The sequence below is a fragment of the Apteryx rowi genome, unplaced genomic scaffold (assembly GCF_003343035.1).
Source record: "Apteryx rowi isolate R43461 unplaced genomic scaffold, aptRow1 scaffold_255, whole genome shotgun sequence".
In the NCBI taxonomy this organism is placed as follows: domain Eukaryota; kingdom Metazoa; phylum Chordata; class Aves; order Apterygiformes; family Apterygidae; genus Apteryx; species Apteryx rowi.
In genome coordinates, this window is record NW_020448919.1 from 281,521 (window position 1) to 303,508 (window position 21,988).

General features: G+C 36.0%; 1 protein-coding gene across 2 annotated transcripts in view; it reads right to left on the reverse strand.

The window, feature by feature from the left end:
- GLRA3 (glycine receptor alpha 3) overlaps positions 1 to 21,899 on the reverse strand; it is a 100,520-nt gene extending 78,621 nt beyond the window's left edge. Inside the window, exons 1-2 of one of the 2 annotated variants that reach the window (XM_026067222.1) lie at positions 21,781 to 21,899; positions 361 to 488 (exon numbers count right to left, since the gene is read on the reverse strand). In XM_026067222.1, coding sequence (XP_025923007.1) covers positions 361 to 488; positions 21,781 to 21,899 — 247 coding nt within the window. Of the gene's footprint in view, positions 1 to 360; positions 489 to 21,780 lie in introns of those variants that run through there. The other variant, XM_026067223.1, reaches the window with a different exon arrangement.
- Positions 21,900 to 21,988: the final 89 nt, after the last annotated feature.

Sequence of the window (21,988 nt, forward strand, 5' to 3'; positions counted from 1 at the left end):
GGCACAGGTTGCCCAGAGAGGTTGTGGAGTCTCCTTCTCTGGAGATATTCAAAACCCGCCTGGATGCAATCCTGTGCAACATGCTCTAGGTGACCCTCCTTGAGCAGGGGAGTTGGACTAGATGATCTCCAGAGGTCCCTTCCAACCTCAACCGTTCTGTGATTCTGTGATTTGGCCAGCTGTGAAAGTGACAGGAATAGAGCATGTTACTACTGAAATTAATGTTCATAGCAAAGATAGGGCAAGGAAGGTAACATTTTTTCAATGAGAGTATATTTGTTTTGTTTTTACAGTTGTTCCAGAAATTGCATCTGTGTGAAAGAAATACTGAATTACATGACAAGTTAGGTTTGAAGTTACCTTTGAAATTTGGTCTGATCCTTGCATCGTAGCCCGACATCCGACCCATTAGTTTATCCAGAAAATCAGATGGCGACATTGGCATGCTACGAGATCTTGCGCTATCTGTTTCCTTTGTGGCTACCAAACTAACAATAAGGAAGSGAAAAAAAAAACAGAACAAAAAATTTCCTTAGAGATATTTTTAAAGAAAACTTTAATTTTTCACATTCAATCACTTTGCTTAATAGTGTATGAACAAGAAAACAGCAAAGCTAAAATTGTCTTTTAACTAGTTTACGCTTTAAAAATAATAATAGCAAAGAATTAATTTAATTCATTTATATGTAAATAGTAAATTCATTTTATATCTGTTTTTTAACATGTGAATTTTTTTTGCTAAGCTGCATACTGATAGGACGGTGTTACATCTTCAGGACTTCTGGACATTAATACACTTTCAGTCATCAGTAATTGATGCTTTATACAGAACTGCAGAAGTAAAAAATTACGTCATCTACACAAATAGCTGTGCATATGGAACATCATAATTTGGAGTCAGCTCTAAGACTGTTTTGTTTAACTGGGTGTGATGTAATAGCAGCCTATGTTAGAAAAAAATAGTCAGGATCTTTTATAGGTTGATACTACTGCCACCATTTTTTGTTCAGTGAATGTTTTATGGTGATATTTATACATACGATACCAAACAGTTTCCTGGCAAATTATATTCTTTAACATCGTCTTTGAGGTTCATTTTCCACTGAAAGAAAAATGACTGCTGTGGTGGAAAAAAAACTTACTGGAAGAACTATCTTAGGGCAAAATTTTCATCTCAGGGCCACATGGCAAATGTCATCTCATATAGCCTCTTCGCCATACATATGCAGAACTCCCACTGACATTCTAAAGTGTGTTCTGCACATGTCAAGAGAGAAGAATATCAGCACTGAGATCAACCATGTGGATCTCAAAAAAAAGGTCTTTTGTTATAGAAAAAGCCTGTTGTTGTAGAAGTCTTACTTGAGTGCTGGCCAATATATTGAAAAATGAACACAGTTAATAACTATATATATATAAAAAAGTGTAAGTAACATCATGTTACACCGTGCAGCTAAAACCATTAACCATTTTAAGAGCCTGAAAGAAGATACAGAGCTTTTTGTCATGCTGATGTCTAGTCAAAATTTATTGCAGAAAGATGCAAATCTCTTTTACTTACCTGATTTTTAGACAATTGTTTCCTACTAATGCCGATTAATTCTTTTAGAAATGTTTAAATATGCCTTTAATTAGAGTTACATCCAGGAAAGAATGCAAAACTCATAGGAATTTTCTAATTCATTAAAAATGCTGAATTTTGCTTGTTAGCAATAGATAGTGTTCAGAAATGGAAAAATTCTATAGATGTATGTTTGTATGCACAGGCCATGTTAAGTGCAGACTGAGAATGCTATTTTTTTCTCCAAAGACTCGGGGATGTTTTCATTTCAATTTTCTGTTGATCCATATGTGCGTTGGGTGGTTACATAGCTATATAGATACATATTTTCAGTCATCCAAATAAATATTTTTAGTCATTAAAATTAATTTTTAGTTACATGGGTTACTTGGGACATGAAAGTTACTGTTTTATGGCAACTTCTGTTTACAAGGTGCACTAAAAGCTCTGTCTTCAAATTGGAATTTGGATTTAATATCTTAAACCATAGAATTCTTTTTTGGGGGGCTTTCATACTGAGTGTTGCTTGTAGCAAGTTTGGGAGACTTGCATGTATTAACTTATAGACATATTGACCTCTAGACTGTTTTGGTATTATATTTTTAATTAGAAAATAGCAATGAAGTCTTTTAATGGTAATATTAATAAAATCAGAAAGTTAAAAAATACATTTATCCGTCTGGTTGCTTATCTAGTGTTTATTCTATTCTTTGGTAAGTTGATTGCATATTTCTAAATTTTTCAGAATCCTTTGATACCTGGTTTCAATAAAGATGCTTCTTTAGTGTCCTTTAGTAGCTAACCCGGTTCTTTATTTTTTTCTGTGGCTGGATAAGGTATTTGTCTCTGATAAAGTAAGCACTCAACATATTCCTTTCCTAGTGCCATTTAAAGTTATTGGGATGTGTTCAGTTCCTGCTGGCCTCTGACATCATTTTCATCATCAAACCTTCTGAACAGGTCTGGTTCATCACAGTCTTGCAACTCAGAGTCCTTTATATTTCTGTAAAAGATTATACATGGTTATAAAGCAAACAAAAATGGGAAAACCCAATTACACCTACTTCACTGCACTGTATCTGTTTGCAAGGCTGTGGGGAATCAAGTTCCTGTACATATACTGACATATAAATAGAAATGTATAGATGTATAGACATATATATATATACATATGTTTAGATATTTCTCTTATACTGTTAGGCCCATTGTTAGCTTCAACACTGATCACTTTCTCTGAGTGGAGAATTTTTTTTTCACTTCTCTGAACTTCTTCTAGAATCTTTCTGTTATTGCAATTGTTGTTGTTTTTAAAGGCTGCCATGGAATAGAGTACTTTAAAATTAAGGTTATTAGGAATTAGCATTAGCTAATACCTAGTAAGAAAAAATAATTGTTGTTGGGACTACTGATTTTCCCAAGGTAGTTTTTGCCTTTTTGTGACATCATGGCAGTGTCAATTGGTATTTAATATAATTAGTCAGTTTAAGCTTAAGAATATCTTGAATAATTTTATTGCCTGCTTCTGAAAACAATATATTCAGGGTAATTAATACTTTTTGTGTAAGCAAGTTTTATACTAGAAATCTCAGCCATAATTTGTAATTAAAACTTACTTCAAAGAAAATTTTCCTTTGTTCTCAGCTTGATGTGTTCCTGAGTAAAAGCTGGTTGTGCATTGCAGATTTCTGCCCTTTCAAATTCCCTTTAGTGGAAAACATGCATCTCAAGAAGCTGTTGGCCAAATAATTTTTTCATTTATCTGAGCTGACTTGTGGAATACTCTTCTAATCAAAAAGGACCAAGACTTGGTAGTATAGTCAAGCTTCAGTATGGCAATGGATTTTAGGAAGGCCTACCTGGCAAAGTACTGTTTTTTTGTATACAAATTATCACCAAAATTGATTCTACATGGTAAAGATTTTTCAGTTTTATTGTACATTACCTCTGAAAGATAAGGCTGGGCTAAGTGTACAAGGTTGCACTGCTTTCATGAAGTATGAAATTAGCTCCTTTTAGTGTTAATGGGAATTCTGTATATAACCTTTCTCTTCACTACACACAACTATTGTATGATTCCAAGAATGGCTTTCTGCCCATCTGGAGGGAATCTACTCTGACCTGTTGCATTTTTTTAAAGAATTTTGTGTGTGTATTTTCCAAGAATTTAGTGTCATCAAAACTTATATCCTGTGGTGCATTCAAAAGTAAACTACAACAAACGTATGGTTAGCATAAATTAATTATGCAGCTTTAAATCACCAAGAAGGAAAACTGTACACAGTTGTTCATAGGCAAAGTCAGCAAAGAATTCCCATTGCCTAAGTTTTTTCCTGGAGAGAAACTGTAACTTCCCAGTCTTCTGGTCTATTCATATTTCACCAGGAAAAGCTGTCAACAAGGATGCTAGCTGCCATAGTGCTTTTGTATTGTGGCTATCCTGTGAGTTATTGGTAAATATTACTATCAGTTAAAAAGATTTAAACTATTTTCAGATTTCAGACTCAAACCAGTACTTTATTTCTTTTTTTCAAACATTTTAGACCTGATTAAATTAAATGTGGTTAAACAATCAAAAGGAAATTTGTTAATTAAAGTAGTGGACAAAAAGCAACAACAAATTTTCCATTTTTCCATTGTCAAACAATGTGTTCAAAAAATTGTTTGTGAGCAGCTCTATTTAGACCATCAAAAGCTAGGGTGAAAATTTTTGTTCCAAGTAGTCTGTCATATAAAACAGGCATCGACCGAAAATCAGAATCACCAGGACTATAATTACTGTTGTCATTGGACTATTCTGTCTGTTAAATCACTGCTCACCTAAAACCTGAAGAGAGATGAGCTTTGTGTCATGTGTCAAGTTGGAATTTAATGGACAGAAATAAGAAAACATCCTGAAGTCACAGGTCTGTAATAGTGCATGGCCTACCAAAAGTTATACTTGAGCCAGGAACAGTTAGCTCAAGCTGAGGACATTGGAATGTCTTAGAAATTAAGAAAACACCTCGCATAGCCAAAACTCAGACTTCTGTAGATTGTACCCACATTCTAAACTCTAGCCTGAAAGTTATTGCAGGGAGATGTAGTAGAGATGATGTTCAGCCCTATCATCTGTGATCTAGAAATAAAATATAAAATCATTGGTGGTTCAAACTTAAGAATCACAAAAAATTGACTGAGATATAAATACTGATGAGGGCAAGGAAGTAACTCAGTCTTTGAAGTTAAGTCCATTTAAGCAGAACATTTTAAAACAGAGAGAGGAGGAATACTTACAGACATGAATTGGGAATGTGGGCCACACCTACAGAGTTGGAGACTGTACCTAGGAAAGTAGTGAGTCTGAAAAAGGATTCAGAATTCATGTTGAATAGTTCAGCACTGTTGTGGTAACGTTTTCACTGCACTACTGTGTTATGCAAGGGTATGGAAAGATTGTAGGAGTGAGTAGGAGCATGAAGGTCACTTTATTATTTTATATGCTATTAATGAGGCAAGCTCTGGGACATGGCATCAAATTCGGTGTCCAAGTTTTAAAAGGGACATTAAAGCATTAGGAAAGGTACTGAACAAAGCCACTAAACCATGATCTGAGAGCTAGAGAAATTTCCTTACAGTAAGAGACTTTAAGAGCTCAATCTGCTTAGCTATCAAAAAGAAGATTGAAAAGTAACATGATTGAAGTGTATAAATACCTCAAAGGGTGGAAAGTACTGGACATTTATTCTAAAGAAGAAAGGCAGAAGAATAATCAATGAGATACAGACAAATTCAAATGGGAATTTAGTCACACAGTTTTAATAATAAAGATAACTTAATAGTAGAACAAACTGTACCAGTCAAGACAATATGACTTTCTGGAAGAAACAATTTAACAAAATACAAGGTATAGTGTTTCATATATGGGTAGCTTGATAAAAAGGACTGACCTATGAAAAGCAGGCTGAATTAGGAGTAGACATTACAGATCTCATGCCAAAATCTTCAGACTGCCAAGAGCCAAAAGGCACATTCTAGACTTGCAGAGTTTAAGGAAAGGAAGTAATGGGAGTAGTTGAAAAGTGGGAAATGATGTCTTCCCAGGGTTATTCTGCCCTGGGGCTGGGTTGCAGACTTGTAGGTACCAGTAAGGTAACCTGTAACCTGAGTTGCACGTTACACATGGTAATGTTGGCCCATTTTGCTCAATTCCTTTCACAATTGGGTATTTGGGTTGCTCAGCAGTTCTTTTACCAGCCCCTCCTCCCTGCATAGCATGTAATTAAGCCTCGTAATGGAAAATGCGCTTGAGCTGTTAATAATCTACAGCCAGCGCAAAAATCAGAGATTGACCAGCGCTGGGAAAGAATGAGCTAATGTGCTATCTGTGACATGCACCTGCAAAGAAGAAAGAAATTTAAGCTAAATGATAACACTGGCATGAAAACAAATGAATGGAAAGTGGCCAAGAATAAATTCAGATTGTAAATTAAAAGGTTTTCAAGCACTGAAATACTTCAGTTCAGGAATAGTCTAGCGCTGGGAGTAGGGATACAAAAGCCCTCCCTGTTTCAAGGTGAAACTTGGTAAGGATATTAGGATGTTGTGAGAGGTATGACTGTGTTTGCAGGCAATGGATTCAGTTTTCTTTTAATCTCCCTGCTGAAGTTGTTTGTACTACTGTTGATTTTTTTATGTGATAAAAAACATTACAATTTCATAACTAGAAGAAAATATATAGGTAGGATAACTATGTAGCAAGAGCACCCACAATCTACAGAATTTAAATGGGAGATCTCATCTAGCAGTATTGGTAATTCATTTTACAAGAAAAGGCACAAGTCATGAATTTGAACTCCTGAAATCTCTCTATAAAGTAGGCACATTTGTAAAAAAAGAAACCTAACTCTCTCTTCCTTTCCTCCAAAAGAAAATGATTGAGGAAGAACTCTTCAAAGGGAATTTCACAATCTCCACAAACAAATATATGATTCCTTTGCTAAGACTTTTAGAGCCACAAAAGTCAGAAACTACTTTCCCATGTTTTTTGAAGAATGACTGTATTCCTGCTCTCAAGCTGTCATTTTCTGTCTGCCCCAAAATAGTGCCTGTTTTTCTGAAAGTACAAGTAAAGGAAAGGGACTCTACAAATGAAGATGTTTTATATGTATGCTTTTTTTTAAAGTTATATTTTGGAAAGTCATTTCAATGATACTGCCTTTGAGAGTTTCATGTCACTGGTGTGTTACTGAAAGTACTGATTTTCGTTGATTTCTCCCGTCAGATATTATGATGGATTCAAAACTTTTTGAACTTTTCATCTTCAAGGTGTTTTTTTTTTTTAATCACTTCCAGTATGTTGTTTCAACCCTTAAAAAGTATAATTACTTATTTGAAAATATTGAAGAAAAGATGTAGTGGGCTACTGAGAATATTAATGTAAGAAAGCGTAAAGCCCTCCAGAAGGGCTTAATATGAATATTATAAAGAAAAGATGCTGAAAGAAATTCTGTCTCACACCATCCACTGACTCTTCTCAGTTTGTTGCTGGTACAGGAGGATGACAGTGATGAAAAATGAGTATGGTTTGCTGTAATGATCCCTTCTGCTAGACACCAGAGAGATGTTACCAACAAGTACAAGTTAGAGCAGTGCCATAGTTTATCCAAGTTATTCTGAGCATTATCTGCAGATTGTCACTAATTTAATGTTGAAAACATTTATTATAAATTACCTTTGACTTGAGATAATATGTTCATTTTCTTCCTTCCATGGCTAGAATACCTGTATATTTTACCTTGGAAATCTTACATTAATACCATCGTTGAAAGTCAAGTTTCTGTCATCTTTGGCTTGGTGAATTTTCTCACGTAATAATAATTCTTTCTTTCCATTAGCACCTTAAATACAGACCATTCAGAAATTAGAAATTTTGTATTTTATCTTAAAATGGATGCTACAGAGCTGTTTTATGATGCTTTTCATGCATTGTAATGGTCCAGTAGCTCTTTCATTTCATTATTTAGCTTATTCTCTGAGACAGCAAGTGTGGCCAAACCCCTGGAGCAATCGGATCTTGTGTTTGTGGTCCATTTTATCCAGCTGATGTCTGAATGCTTTTAATGCACTTTACATTAAAAAGCTTTACTGAGCAGCTCAAGGAAATTAATTACACACTCGTAAGGAAAGCATAAACTGCAGCCAGCCATTATGCGCTCTGCTGCATCTCGCAAACAGCAATACACAAAAGCATTTCAGCAAATTAATCTGAGTTGGTACTGATTCACTGGTTCACCTCATGAGTATAATAATGGTTAGGTGCTTTAATCTCAAGACTACTTCCCTTGATTCTATAGCTGTAATATAATGGTGATAGAATTTGTTATTTTTAAAACAAAAATTATTCAGTATGACCATTTAATTAACAAGGTCTGCTAAAATAAAATGATCTTCAAATAGCTGGTGTCTGATCATCTGACAATACTTTAATACTGTGTTTTGAAAATTACAGCTGTAAGATTCTGTGATATGAGAACAGTCTTTAGACTCTGTTCTGTATCATTAATAGAAAGTATTTGGTAAGATTAATGTGAAAAGTGAACATTACATTTTAAGAGATCAGAAGCATAGGATTTTTTTCTAAAGGGAATTAATCTAATTATCTCATTATCTAATCTGCGAATTAAAGCAGATCAGAATCTAGAGTATGTAAAAATTGCAAATATTATTCCAAGAGTGAACATGAACCTGCGAAAAATACCTCTTTCGTCAGTAGGATATTCCGAAATATGACAGCTTAAAACAAAAAGCACCAAAGGTTAACAAAAATGACCTCTGAAGGCCTCTAGATCATTCACATTAATGTCTTTTCCTTGTTTGAACAAAAAAAATAAATCTTACAGAAGGATAAAAACTGCTTTCAATTTTAGACAAAGAATGCCAATATAAAGCTTAAAAAATATTTTTTTGGTTTCTGTTGTTAAAACTGTTTCTCAAAAATTTTCCAAGTTTTTGGACAGTTTGTCATTAAAATGCGTTTGCTCAGTCAAGTAGCATGACACAAATGGTCTTCTGAGATGTGATATGTTTAAACTGGCTCCCTGAAATAGTTGTGTCAGAAGAGTAATGCATTTCACTGTTTTTGATTTGACCGAACAAGGTTAATTTCTGAAATATTTGCTGATGGTGCGAATATTGTGGAATGGAACCTCAGAAGAGACACAAATATGTTTAAATATTTTTTAAAATTGCAATAAAATTCTCAAGAGAAATTTTAAAGCAAACTCTACTGAAAATTAAAATCCCTCAGAGTAAATGGAAGACAAATGGCCTGCCCTTATTGGAGGCTGTTCATCAGCAATATTGATTCATAAAAAGCCAAAGCCATTTTGGAAAGCTAGGAGCTGTGTCAGAGGATTACAGTTGCATGGATCCAGTCCTGGAAGGGACCCACAGACCCTGCTGTCCCTGCAGTCCTATTGTAGCTCACACAGGAAGGGTTACTCCTGAGGGGTAAGACAACACTCAAAATTAGGCTCTTTCTCTGAAACACTTTTGGATGAATCACTCTCTTTTCATTAGCCACATTGTGAACCGAGGGCAACTAAACTCCTAACTGAGACACCTGAATTGGGTAACATGACCCTCTTCTATAGTTCAAGGTTCAGGCTAGGAGAAGACAGATTTGCTCCTCCCAACTCCTCCTTTCTATTCCAGCACTAAAATAATTCTACTTGAGCTTTCTTGGTGAATGAATTAATTTCAGCCTGGGGGACAAAAAAAGAAAAATGAGTTTACACTGTTGAAAGAATAAATAAAGGAAGAGGGTAAAATGTACTAAAACCCAGCGATGCCAAATGAAGGAGAAAGATTATATTTGCAGTGACTCAAAAATGACTGAGATTCCAGCTGTCTTTCCTACAGTTTCTGTTAAAAATGACAATAATGTATTGCTTGCTAATTAAAGATGAAATTTCTTTTGTTTATTCTTATTCATAAAGTCATCAGTACCTAATGCAGTGAAAATGCAGATTTTCGTATCCTACAGTGTTTTGGATAATAATGATTTCATTAGCTCAGAGACAAACACAGAATTCTTAACTAATGTTTGTCAGAGAAAAGACTGTCAGTTCAACAGCAGAAGCAGAAGCATTTTATTGCCAATAAGATTTTGAAGAGCTGTTTTCTAACAAAAATCCTCAGGAGAACATTTTCAGTGACAGGTTAGGTTTCTTTACTGATTTTTTCATATTCTTTGATTTTTCTAGTGGCCCTCTTACCCTCTTATTTTTAGGAAGTTCAATAGGTCAGATTAATTTTTGATATAATGCCAGAGAGATATGTAGAATTGAGTCAGAGATTACTAGAGACATTTTGGACAAAGCGACAATTCTTTATATGCAGCAAACAATAAATTGCCAATTTAAGATCAGTAATTATCTATTCTTTATTATCTTAGTGGTTAGAAAGGAGAACTGCATAAAAAATATATGGGATTGCATTTCAATGCAGCTAATAAAAATAGCTGTTCCTTCAGGTTTGGAAATTTTTTCATTTTTCTGTTTCAGTGACTGAAGTAATATGGCATTTTAGTGCTCTTTATAGGTTAGGCAATGGATTAATTACCTTCATTTTGTTATGATGTTCCTGATACCTTTGTAGCATAATATTCTTTTCTCTTTTATCAATACAGTTGAGTGTTGCTCCAGAGCCCTACAGACTTCCTCCAGCTCTGTTTGCAATGAAAGTAAACTGATATAATGTCCATAGCATATTTACTTTATGTACTGTAGTTTGAAAAAGCTTTGGATCACTGTAGTATGTTTTTGCTTTTTCTAACAGAGACAAAGACTAGTGAATAATGGCTTTTAAAGTCTTTTTCAGTCACTTTGACCTGATCCTCATTCCACAGGTCAAAGGGCTTTATATTCCAAATCAGGCTTCAATTTGTATATACTTGTTGGTGTTTGTGACTGTGTATGTATATGTATGCACAATGCTTTTTTTCTCCTTGGAAAAACATTTATCTCTTAGGATAAAGAAGAAAATGGATTGTCAGCATTTTTCATAAACATAGATATGGCTTTCCACCTTAATTAGGTCTGGATTCATTAAACTATAGATTGTCTCTCTAATTTCATTTTCATGTTTATGACAAATTTATTGTTGCCAAATTTAGCCATGCAGCATTTGAATTTTCTTAAGACGTTTTATGAATTCTGGCTCTAATCTGAGTATTTGTTCATGATTTTCTCAGAACCACTTCATCTCTGAATAGTCTCTTGTGCCTCCTGTGTACCTGATTTTCATAACTGCTTATAACTGCATCATAAATTCAGGTCTTAGTGTCTTACAGTTTCTTAATTTTTCTCTACCTACATTTTTGGGAAGAAGYTGTCCCAGATGAATGGAAAAGGAGTAGAGGAATGTTTCAAATATTCAGATTCAGACATTTTATAATTTTCAACCTTTGCCCTCAGTAATGAGCAAAACCTTATTGTTGTGTTGTTAACTCAGGACTCTTCCAGAGAATGACTGCTTGAGTTAAATTTCTGTCAACTTTAATTTTGAATTAAAGGTAGTCAGATCTTCCCAAAATTCAATTAACTGTTTTTTTTAGACAGATAATACTCAACTGAAGTGAATGGAATTTCCTTGAAAATAGAAATCATAAACCCCTAATTTATAGTAGTTTAAACTTGCATTACTATCTCATTATAAAGATTAATTTGCATATTAACTAAATAATAAAAGTTGTCAGAGTAATGGATAGTTTCAGAAGCCTCTGAGTAAAATAATTTTACAGTATTATCTTTTGTAACACCAGATATCCCACTGTGGATGCTTGTCAGAGCTGAACAATTACATTTGTTTTTATGATTAATGAATGATTCCTCTAACGGACTGAATATGTTCAGGAACTGACTGGTGTCTTTCACCACCATAATGAAGAATAATTCAACTGATATCAGTAAGACAACAATAATATGAAAAGAGAATTAATTAAAATGAGACTTTGCCTGGGTAAGGACTGCAAACCATTTTTTCCCAAGGCAAACTCTTTCCAAATCTAAGAGCAAATATTGAGAACAGAATTTTACAGATTACAACTGCTTAGTTGATCCTGTATTTTGACTGTGTCCCAAAATGTCCTTCAAATAATGCAGTTGCAAATTGCTAGTTTTGCAAGTTCTAATTTACTGCCTAGATTTTTAACTATTGCTGTGCCATTGCCCCATAAGCTTACTTTGCATCCACTAGGTTCTGTACTGTCGTTCAATATAATCCAGAACAATGCCAACTGAGGTGTGTGTTGCAGAAAAAAGGTAGGTGTGATAATCATCAGTAATGACCAGTTACAATTCCACAGGCACACTGTTCCTTCATTTGCTTTGCTTTGCTTTAAAAATCCACCTTTATGAGTTGAGAACCATAAATGAAACTGAAAACATTTGGGAATCTGCATAATTCTTTTTTGTGTTTTCCTTCTCAACCAACTCTTTTTCTATTCACAAGAAACTTTATAGAAAATCTTATAATAGAATTAAAGGATAGGGCTTTATCAAACTTGACAAAAATTCAGTTCTGAATTAATGCTGTGGGGCCTGTGAAGACTAAAGCATAATTCAACTAAACACAACTCCATTTGCCTTAGGGAAGTTCTGCTTGTGTTGGTACAACAATGTTGCCCTATATCTTCAGTGAGCCTGTCAGATAACTGTTTAGAAGATGACACTTTTTTCCAAGTGGATATAAGGATATAAGTTAAATTAGAGGAAAGCTGAATATAGCTTGGAGAGTCACTCACCTTAAGATAAAGTATTTCAACAGCAACTGCAGCCTAGACAAATCAAGACTTACCAGTAAATAGAACTCAGGGCTATATAAAGTTCTTTCCCAAAATACTGCTCATGAAATTGTTTATTTTGATTAGTCAGCTAGCTATAGAGTAAATACTGTGTTACTACTATTGATTAAGAATTTTCAAATGAGACAAAATATTTCTAGTTAGAGAAATACTGATTTGTTTAAATAGAGTAGAAACATATCTGTTTCAGTGTCGTTTCAATGAAAAGTAGGCAGGCTTGTGTGGGATCTTGTCTGGTGTCCTTTCTATTCGCTCAGCATCAGTCAGTTTTTTAGTGCTGGCGTGGAACTGCACATGAAGAATCTTTAAGAGTTTCGAAGGTGGGGTCCCAGGTTCTAGTCTTCAAAAACTTCTCTGAACATCTCCCCCACACCATTGACAAAGATTCTTCCTGCTTTTCACAACTTAAAATTCCTGCTATGCATTGAAAAAGCAACAAAACCTTTTCAGAATTTTGGAATTTTCTGTGAAACAGTAATGTTGATGTTTAATCAGCCATGTTAATTTACGTGCGCTACATGAATGAAGTAGTTTTTTCCTCTTTATTAATTATATGCAGAATCAACACTACAGTGCTCCAGTATATGATGTTGTTTAAGGCAACACAGGGTTGAACTGAAGGGTGATGCCCAGAGTGGCAGGATTCATGCCACATAATGACAGACCTTAGTGTTTCTAATGCATGCACTGAAGCATATTCCTTACTAAGTCAGAGAAAATAACATGAAGGTTAAAAAACAGTGCTGTTAGCCTTTCGTATTTCCACCAAAATTATCTTGGTCCACTACACATACACAGACAGTGGTGGCTCTTTAAACACACAGAAAGTGGTGTTTTAAATTCCTCTCAGATACACATCTGCTACACATTTGCTATCCTAGTCTTGCCTGTGCTATGTATCCCATGCCCCCTTGATTGTCATCTCAGTCTTCTAAACTTCATATAAACAAATGAAAATATGCTGGGTGAAGGAAAGATATGCCTGAATGTGTTCTGGTCTTTCTTATCTGCAAGACACTTCATCACCTGAAGGAGTAATCACTGTTAAAAAGGATGAAGAAAGCCATTCTGTTAACCGTTACTTGAGCATTTTTCCTTTAGGGAATCTGAAAAAGTCCTCACAGTTTGATTACAGGTGAAAATTTGAGTACTCTTACATGCAGAGATCTTAAGAGTTCTTTTGCACAGTATTAGAATTTTGGGATAAGTTTTGGAGATGAAATTTTACCGTATAAGGAAGGAGAAACTGGATGCAAATATCCCCATTAGTTCCAGTTCTCCACTGCACTGTACTTTTTGTAATCATGTATTGCTATCTCAAGTGGGTGCATTTCACATTCTCTTTGTGTAAAAACAACTTGCAATATCATGTTCAAAACAGCTGAGAATCAGATCTTCAGTGTGCAAAAACTGAAGGAAAACAGAGGTTTGTTTGTTTAACTCTTCCAAATTATTTTTCACAACTAACATCTGATAAATTTGCATCTTTCTATTTGCAAAAAAAAATTATTTGTGTAAAACATTCCTTTTTGCAGATGCAGCAATGAAAAAAACACTATAGTTTTCCAAAAAATATTTTATGGGATCTAGTCCAGATGTGATGCTGAAATTTGACCACTTTTTTTTTAATGTCCATTATTAATGGCATCAGTGGCAATGGATCTGACCTGGTAGCAACAGGGAAAGCATCGCTCAGACACACAACCTTTCATGGAGGCATTAGATAGAGGCTTAGACGCAAAATTAAAATTTACCTTACAGTACAGCAGTTAGTCATATTCTAGCCATTTGAAGTCAGTGCTTTACAGAAAATACATGGCTATAGTAGAGGGACGCAGGGTGGATTGGTATCTGTGCACCGCTTAGTAATTCCCTGGTCTTGCACTAGTTGTGCAATGGGCTACCTTCTTGGCATGCTGCCGTGCAACCCCAAGACTACCCTGTTGGGTTAATACAGTCACCAAGGAGGAATGAAACTTGGGATGAGTCTCAGTGTCCTTGGTCACTGACCCTAAATTAGTTGGAGGTGATTAGGAGGCTGGCACAGAGCTTTCAAGCTGGCTCTGTGGCTTTACCCAGTGCCTCTTTCCCCAGGACGAGTCTCTTGTGTTACAGGCAGATTAGGATGGGAATTATTATGGCCAAGATGTCCAGGATCTGAAGTTATACTTAAGCAATAAAGATTTGAGTGATTTGCTTTATATAAGTATCTCTTCRTATAGCTAGAAAGTGAGAAATGTTATATGTATATGTATATAAATATATGTATATAAAATACAGATAACAAGTATATATAACATAGAAAAGAAAGTGTATCTTTTTCACTCCTTTGTGCCAAACCGACTCACAAGGCATGTAAGCCAACCTTTTCCAGAAAAAGTCCCTAGACTCTGTAGTCACCCACTAAGATGGACTGAAAGTAATAATAATTAAAAATAATCATCTTCTGAAGAAGCATGCTGGTATAACTGTATTTACTAGGTGTTTCTGCTGAGTGGTTAGTTGTGAAATAGTGAATGTTAAAAATTATACAAATTTTAAACAGTCAATTCATAGAAAGTCATATCTTAGATATGGCACGTTACTACCTGTGGATCCTCAAAGAGGATGTTACTTAGATTATGTTGGGTTTATAATTTACTTTTCAAGATTCTGAAAGAAAGAAAAATGCATTTTTACAAGAAATTGGAAATAAGTTTTACATGTGGTGTTGTCTCCTGCAAACTGTACATAGTATGTGAAGCCTTGGGCAAAAGTGAGGTGAGTAGTATATGCCAATATATCTTTTTTGATGTTTAGTTACTCATGATGTTCTAAATCATGAGACTGGCACAAGTGACAAGAGGCAATGCTTGTAGTTGAATAAGGATAAGTTCTTATATCAAAGATGGAATGCAACAAAAATATCCTAAGACTGTAGGGTATGTAGTCATAATTGCAGCTTGAATTTCTAATCAGGGAGAGGGAAATGTAACAGCTGTACTGATTTTGCTGATAATACCCTCCTATTTTAGTTTTAGCTGTAAGAATCACGTATGGGTTAATAGCAACAAGCTCATCCTCACAGTATAAGATGATTTAGTACTTGTGTGTTGGCTCTCTACTCACTTTAATGTTTCACTGAGTTAATTTTCCAATGTATCCACGTGTCTTTGGGGTCTTCTTCAACTTTTCTGCATTTTCTGTCCTTTCCTCTGGCAACTACATTCAACTCATGTTTTATGACACCAAATGGAAACCTCCTTAATAACAATATTGACAAGGATTGATATTCTTTCAGGGAGTTAATACTTGGTAATAGCCCTGACTTTCTTTGTCCCTGCTCAGTTTTGTACATCCATGCTAGGGCTAGGGGAATAATAGGATACCATGTGGTGCAGGAAAATTATATAGGAAGTGTTCATTATGTAGAAACTTCATTGCAGTGTGGACCAATTCTAACCCTGTTTGCTGTTGGATAATTTTGGAGCAATTAATTAGAGAGCTGACTGGAAAAGTAACAACAATAGTTTCCTTTAATACATTCTTTTATTCTTTTATAATGACATGCTGTCTGTTTTTGCACTTTTTTCTCCTTTCTTTTTGTTATTACTTACTTAGCATTTATATTGACATGGCATCTAGAGTCATCAATCAGGTAGGATCCTATTGCTTCAGAAGCCATAAAAAATAATGGATTAGAGTCTCTGCTGGAAAAAATGGCCAGTCTCAAAGACTGTCCCCTTCTTTTCCCTCTGCATTGCTGGGTAGACTGTTCTGCTTCCTGATGCCCTTCTCATTCTCGTGGTTTGGTCCTGCATGCTTGTTACACATGGTTTCTGTCTGTGTCTCTTCCATCTCTCTGAGATGTTTCCTTTCTGCTGGTAGCTGATACTCTTCTTCAAAAAGGTGTCTTTTATTCTGTTTGTTCAYAATACTTATATTTCAGTGACAATAAAACTTTTTCTTTCTTGTTGCTCTCTGCTTTTTCTGATTCTTCCAATAAATATCATGAAGACCAGTAGGAAAAAAATAAAAAGAAGATGCAACACCATACAGAAGGACTTTTCATTATTATTTGAGCAAAGCTGATTTGTAGGAATCGTTCCATATAGGTATTATTACATAATACTCAGTAAGGTGATTTGAAGCTCGTATTCTGTATCTGTTAAAATTAGAGGGTCCGATCTTATACAAATTTTCACTTTCTTGAATTGTCATGAATCCTAGGATATCTGGACAAGACTAATCTGATAGAGGAACTATTACCTTTTTCATCGTACGGCAGCACAGTACTCATCTCAAAATATTACTTGCTTTCAGTTGTTGTTAGCATCATTTCACTAGCAATGAATTAGGAGAGGCTGAAAAGTAAGAAAATGTCACTAGCACAGTAAGAATTGAAAGATTCATGTTCTTGATTGAAATTGCTTTGTAATTTAATTTTATTTTCTTACAGCTTCTAGCGTTATAAGCTCAAAACTCTACACATACTTCTCCTTCCTCAAACATAAAATGGTGGTCACTTAGGAAAATATATTTTCTTTAGTAGAAAGAAGGAATGACTAGTAAAAGTTCTGATCAAATTCACACTGGTGACAAAATTCTTATTTTGGTAGAAAGGGATTTCAGTGTTTTCACTGGTCCATTTGAAATACAAGAGAATTTGAATTACATATCCTCATTTATGAGAAAACTTTGTCTGAGTTTCGGAATTTTGAACACCTATGTGCTGATGGGCACATGCTGCAAGGGAGGCCCGATGCTCTCCCCCTGACATTTTGTAAGAGCCCTGAGCGCGTTCCCCTTATCCCAGGGGTTGGGCTGCCTGGGCTCCGTGCCAGCTCTGACAGTGCCGCTATCCAGCTCTGAATCAAAGAGTGTTTGATAAAAAACTGTGAGAAGCCTCAGCAGGGGCTGAGGCTTCACCTCTCCCCCCTCTCCGGAGCTGTTTCTTTTTTTCCTTTTTCTTTATATTTTTCTCTGAGGGATGGTGGGGACTCACTCTTGGTCTCTGCTCGAGCTACAGTGCAGGTACACATGTACGTGGTCTGTCACCTTCCTGATTCTGAGCCTGACTCTGACCTGCTGACTTGGCTTTTTGGCTTGACCTCAGACCTGCCTCATCTCTGCAGACTTGCCTGGCAATCTGAACTGTTGTTTGAACTGGACCCGCTCTACTCTCGTGCAGGTACTGTGGGGCCATAAACTTTGTTGGTGAGGACGCTGCTCCTGCCTGCTTTCTGGAACTCTTGACTCCCAGCTCAGCTCACCTTCCCTTACAGAGTGGCCTGCCCTTGCTGTTCCTGACACATATCAAGGCTTTTTCATTAGGACCTGGAGTCTGTTGACTGATTTATTCCATATAAACTATCTTTTGAAAATGGCGCTGGGCTTCAGAGGAAAGGTAGTCTCCCTCAGTACCCACATCCTGATTCACTACTTTTTCTTTCACACAGTCTTCTATTCACATTCTAGCTTTAGCAGACTTTTATTGCTAGAATAGTACTATAGGTATAATCTCTCACATCTTAATGTGCTGCTGAAGTCTCATCAGAAGCTCTGAAAAACTTCCTTTCCAAAGATGATCATGATGGCATCTCAGATTTAATGTTTTGTAGCTGTTGTTTCTCTTTCTTTCATTATTTGTGTAAGAAAGGAACTGCTGCGGGCTTAGAGTACCTTGACTTCTGCTTCTTAAAGCTACTCGTCTGTAGTCAATTTGCAATGCAATGCAAGAATAATTTCAAAATCAGCTAACTGTGAGCTCAGACATAGAGACAGAGTTAGGTTGCATGGAGATTTTTTCCACAGGAATCTGGTCCCTAAGTGCAGTTAGCTGTCTCTGTGATATTGTTTCCTCCAGCATAGGCTAGTGAATGGAATGAGGAAAGAGATGATAAACCTAATTGTAGCATGAATCTTAGTGTAAGTTATGCTGATATGGTTACCTAAGAAATATCATACGGGGAAAATCTATTTTGCATTTCCACAGTGCCACCTACCTTTCCATCCTGTGCTTTCCCGATACACAGGTCCACATATAAAATGTCTCTGTCGTCCTTAAGGAGAAAGCAGTGTCCCTGTAAAGTCCGTGATGGTGTAGTTTGAATAGAGCTCTACTGAAGTCCATGCAAATTTGAGAGCTTTCTTAAAACTGTTTGACTCACAAATATGACCTGTGTCATATATGACTCACAAATACGATCTTTGTATTGACTCTACAAATAGGATCTTGCCCTCAGCATGACCTCTTGGAATCCAGGCAAATCCAGAAAAACTTGTGTTCATGCCATTACTTTAACAAAAACTTAGCGGAATATTCAATCTTGGAGGTGATTACAGTTTCAAATTCAAAGTGTTTGTTTTCCTTGTTTAGTAGTGAATTACAGTTATTTTCAGGTTCCATAAAATTCCTTTTCCTAGCCCTTATCCTCACTGGTGCATCTCTGCCCACTTCTTATTATCACACTGGGGCTGGCTCTGGCAGTCATTAGTGAGCAATAATGTTTCATACTACTTTATTTTGGGTCTGATGATAGCCTTTTCCCATTCCTCAAGTATATTACTGGAAAACATAATAGAGTGTTATCTGCTTAAACTCTTGTTTTCCATATCTAAGATATATTAATCTATTATTATGTTATTAATCTAAGATATAGTACTACAATTATGTGCAATATTATGAAATGCAATTGAGGATGTTTTCTCTACAATGTTTTTCAGAAATGAAATTAACAATTGCATCATACAACATCCAAAATACACTTTCTTTTAATCAGTTGAGTTTGTAGAACCTTTAAATATGAGATGAAAAAAAATATTTCAATAAAAATATCAGGTGCTTCTCCTCTTGCGTAGCATACTAGTCCAGAGACTTTGCTGATTAAAGCAACAGGCCCATAATTATATAATCTATATTGAAAAAGAGACCTTTTGTTTTCATTTGACTTGTACTGAAAATAAAATTAAATCTCTGTCTTCACAGGCATAACATTTAAAGGGTCTTTTTAAACAGTCTCATGGCTGCTGGACAAGAATTGAAAGTTTTTCCTATTAGGGTCCTTCAGTCCTCTCATGAAGCCTTGAATGCTTGTTGATGAAGAGTAGGAGAGTTTTTAATGTTGCAAAATATCAGGGAAAATTTGTTATTTTTTCTGTAATGTTTGAGCAGGTGAAAAACTTAGGGTCTGGTTATTCCTAGGAATCCCTACTACCTCTGTCTTTTCACTGAGGGTGTTATGTAGGTACTCAGAGAGAAGGTGGGAGTCTGTGTCTTACAGAGAGTGGAAGTAGCATCCTACTATTCCCTGTTCCCTTTGCTCTAATGTAAACAGTTACACAAGACTTAAATCTGGAGAGAACTAAGATAAATGGCCCCAAGAAACTTMGGAATTTTACAAGTTTTAATATTTTAACTTTTTTTTTTAACACTTCTTCAAGCTGTGTTGCACATGGAGACTTCTGTGGGTCTGAATGAATATCACTGACTCTGCCTTTCCTCAGGTTTCTCAGTTTGTATTGCTAGACCTAAAGTCACAAGCAGGCTTTATGTTGAGATACATATCAAAGATATATGTAGATTCTGAGCAGCTTCCCGAATTCATTCTCTAACACTGTATGTAATGTACACCTGGATCTTTGAGCAAAATAATCATGGTCTTTGTGGAAAAGTGGTAATGTAAGAGCATAAGGTTGTTGTAATACAACAGTTGTTTGAACATTGAACAAAATAATTTGAATTTTTACAAAATAAAATGCCACTATACCTTCTGAAACAATTAAATGTTAGTCAACAATTATATAATGCAAAATACCTGTATGCCTTCCAAAACCTTTATTTTTCACTTATTTTTTCCATTGGAAGATACTATGTATCTTTATATTATTAAAAGAAAGGACTAATCATTCAACAGTTGGATGACATTTAAATATTATGCTGAGGAAAAATAGGTTCTGTAAGTACATTGTAATAAAATAATAATAGGACAGTACTGCATGTGCTCCCTACAGTCTACAGGGGTTTGGTCTTCTACTTCGAACATTAAATATTCAGTGCAAATAGAAAATTTTGACTGTAATATATGTGCATTTAGTCTTTCCTCCCAGAGGCAATTAATCCCATACCATATGACCCAGTTCCTTAAAATCTCTTTTGCAACAATTGCAATAAAATCACGTTAGAAACTATTTACATTATATATGTTGATACAAAACAGATAATTAAACTAACTTCAACAAGAAAGAAAAGATTCATTATGAACCTGTGATCACCTGTCAGGGTGTGCCATCGTTGTGAGGCAATATACATTGCTCTTTCAACTTTCTATTTGTGGTTACAGATGGTTTACATGAATAATCCCAAAACTCTCTCTGGAGAAGTACTTTTAAAATTTTAGTTCCCTTTTTTATCTTTGTCAAGTAACAATATGATGCTTAAAAATAATCTGGCAGTGTCGTGATATATGCCATAATCTATTTATTGTAATATAGAGCTAGAATGTTTGTTGGTAACTAGCACAGTTAATTCTGCATCAGCAATGAATATATGATGACACTGAAGTCTGCTTTTTTGCATGTCTGCTTTTTTTCTTTTTAAATTTTTCCCTCACCTTTAGAATGATCAGAGTACTTAAACAAGTTTATTGTAGCCTACTATCACCACACGTCTAGAACTATGTATTAAAAAAAATGCTTGCGTTGATATCATAACATTAGTTTAGCTAGAAAAAGCGCACTGGGCAGAAAGAAGAAAAAGGCTTATGAACCTCARTCTTCTACTCTGGTCATAGTTTATGGATGTATTGTTATCTTTCAGAATACAAATCCTAGACTGCCCAGTGGTACAGTGCTTTGTAGTTAGACCTTTTGAGAGAAATTCTGTAGACCATCTCCTCTGTTCACACAGCTATCATTTTTTTGTTTCTGCATTAGTCTTTTCTGACCTAATATGATCCCTGCATCTTCTTTACTGACCAAAACTGATAGTAATAACTGAAGTCTGAATATTCCCAATTCGGGTTATTATCTGTAACTTACGCATACAGCTATTTTGCACCAGAAGACTTGTCAAGATCATGAATGTTACATTTCCTACTAAAAACGCTGATAAAATTCAGTGACCAAGCAGCAGACCCCGACTGTGAGCCGACGAAGGAAATGCACATCCTCCGGTTTGCAAAATGCGACACCAAATTCGAGGCAACGGAATGTTACAAAGTCATTCGCGAGGCACAGATCCCCCGCATTTCAAGTCCCCGTGGCCGCATTCTGGCCGGCGGAGGTAACTAGGCATTAGCGGTGAGGCTGGAAAAGCAGTGACAGCGGCGGGGCTTTGCGCGAGTCCCAGGCATTGCAGCTGCGCGGGGAAACGGGCACCGCAGGGCAGTGAACTCACCTGAGCAGCACCGCGGCTTCCCACAGATAAAATCCCGAGACGGCCGCGCGCAGGTACCTCATCCGGGCCATGCTACTCGGCGCCGCTGGCCAGCCCTGCCGCGGACGTGCCCGCGGCATCGGCACCGGCATCGGCACTGGCACCGGCACCGGCACCGGCACCGGCGGCGCGGCGCGGAGCGCCTCGGCTCGGCTCGGCTCGGCTCGGC